The sequence below is a fragment of the Kryptolebias marmoratus genome, linkage group LG19 (genome assembly GCF_001649575.2).
Source record: "Kryptolebias marmoratus isolate JLee-2015 linkage group LG19, ASM164957v2, whole genome shotgun sequence".
In the NCBI taxonomy this organism is placed as follows: domain Eukaryota; kingdom Metazoa; phylum Chordata; class Actinopteri; order Cyprinodontiformes; family Rivulidae; genus Kryptolebias; species Kryptolebias marmoratus.
The window spans coordinates 22,617,932-22,620,298 of record NC_051448.1 but is presented as its reverse complement, the minus strand read 5'-3'; the positions used below and the strand labels follow the sequence as shown (position 1 = coordinate 22,620,298).

Below are 2,367 nucleotides of genomic sequence, written 5' to 3'. Positions count from 1 at the left end.
TGGGGAGGGGGAGAGGAGGAGGGGTGGGTGGGGGAGGCGGTGTTGGGCAGGAGATGCCAAGAGGGGTGTGGCTGTGTGGGATGGTGACGGGTGAAGGTGCAGGGAACATGGGGGGCCCGTTGGGGGATGGGGATGGGGGCTTTTGGCTGAGAGGGGACGGTGTGGCCACGGGGATGAGAGGCCGCGGACCCGTCGCTTTCCCTGGTGGGCTGCTTATCATGACAGGGGGCGAGGGGGGCAACGGGGTAAAGTTGGATGCTGACCAAACCACGGACTTAGGTGGAGGAGTTGGAATGGGGGCGGGGACTGGAGCCGGATTCAGGGCTTGCGGAAAGGCCTGCTGTCGCCGTGGAACCGTGGCGTAGTGAGGCAGGACAGGGTGGAAGGCAGAACCGAGCGAGGTGGCGAAGCGGGAGGCCGACTGCCTGAGTGGCGGGGTTGGGGGTGCAGTGGAGGAGGGGGACGGTGTGCTGGGAGCTGGGTAAGTGGGCGTGGATGGAGATACGGGTGTGGAGGACGTCCTGCTGTACTCCAGAGGTGTGGGAGTGTAGAGTGTGCTTTCAAAGGCTGAATACAGTGTTACGGAGGGTGGGGGGAGGGCGGAGGAAGGAGGAGGGAGGAGAAAGCAGCCGATACGGACACAGGAGGGAAAAAACAGCAGGTCAGGAGAGAGAAGGATGGAGGAAAAGGAGGAAACAAAGAGAAGGGGGCAGATGAAGCAGGAAAAACCAGCACAGAGCGAAACAAAACTTCTATTCCTGGTTGTGGTTTCTGTGACACTCCTATAGGATGTTAGTGGACATGAGTTAGACCGAAGACAGAGCCAGAGACAAGAAGCTTGTTGAAAGACAATAAAAGACTAAGTGGACAGAGGAGGACATTTCCGCCCAAGTTTATCCCTTCTCACACACCTGAAGAACAGAATCTAACCCTTTACAGGGTAGGAGGTCTTATCCACACAGAAACACCATGTTTCATTTGTAAAAATATCCACAGGACCATTTCTACACATATCTCCATCCACATAGAAAGACAGAAAAGTGGTAGCTATGCCAGGCCTGGAAGTGACAGCCACAAAAATACACCAGAAACAGGAAACCAGGCATGCAGCATGAGCCTGAAGCTTACAGGCTGGGTGTAAAATGTAAACACAAGAAGAAGAATCAGACATACTTGGACTTGAGTTAGATTAGAGGTGGGGATATGGCATTGTTGTTTTCAAAAGGTTGTGTTTTGGCTGTTCACATGAAAACAAAAGGATAGCGGTTCAAGATGGGTTCACTCTGAAACCTACTTTTTACAAAAAAATACAGTTTTGAGGCTCCTAGGAAACTGTTTCCGTATGGATGCAGGGCTGAAACAATTAAAAAAATTGTACTTTACAAAAAACTCACTTGTGTGGGCAGCCCCTAATACTAGAGCTTCACTGCAGCCACATAAAGTGTTGTTGAAAGAACTACAGTACATCCCCTACAGCTATAAGCTGTAATGAATCTTCAATAATGCAAGACTTACACTGCATCAACATAACTTTAATAGTGAAATTTTAAATAATGTAGACTGGCCTTTTTCCCAACTGTTCATGAAAGAGAGGTTTGCCTCACAACTTGTGATGGAGCTCTGAGTTCTGCACCACGCCACAACTGGAGCAACATTTATCATAATGCAACTAAAAAGTGCAGAAGAAGGTGAACCTAATATTAGGCTAGGATAGGCAGCTGCCGTGAATCCCATGATACAAGTGGCATCAAAAAATACAGATTAAAATGACAGCACAGGTGCAATTTATTTGTGTTTAAAAAAGATACCATCTAAAATTGAACTGTTTCAGTCTCGCTCCACACATGCTCCATGGATGTAAACAAGCGGCGAAGCTGCCCCGGTCCCAAGCGTTGTGCAGAAAAAGATCACCCCGTCACGGGAAGTTTGGCAAGCCAATTCATCAAATAGTATTTAGACAGAATCTTCCAAGCAGATACCAGTAATTCAATTCTTCGACGTCAAAAGGAACATTTCATCTATAAAAACAAACGTCTCTCATCCTATCAACAGTCAATGTTTCAGATATCTCAGATGTCACTCTTAGTAAAACAAACAACTTGACTTTTCCACATTTATGTGTATTAGGCTTTCAGCTCTAATTATCCATAAATGCATTCTTTGATTAGAATCAACACTGTAATATCAGAGATATCCTGCCTGGAAAACCTCCCATTTTATTAATCTACCATGTGGTTGTGGATGTTGTAGGGTTGTGTTGGTTAACGCGACTCTGCAGTATTGTGTGGACATCGGGGGCAGTTCCTCTGGATTGGCAGACCGGGGTGGTGGTCCCCTTATTCAAAAAGGGGGACCGGAGGGTGTGTT

The 2,367-nt window shown here is 47.7% G+C and overlaps 1 protein-coding gene across 1 annotated transcript in view; it reads right to left on the bottom strand.

Moving 5' to 3' along the window:
* The window catches only part of enah (ENAH actin regulator), a gene marked incomplete at its 3' end in the record, with an annotated part of 90,841 nt that overhangs the window by 4,243 nt on the left and 84,231 nt on the right, over window positions 1–2,367 (bottom strand). Inside the window, 1 exon segment of the mRNA XM_037981684.1 lies at window positions 1–567. This exon segment is cut by the window's left edge and continues 306 nt beyond it. Within this exon segment, the coding sequence (XP_037837612.1) occupies window positions 1–567 (567 nt within the window).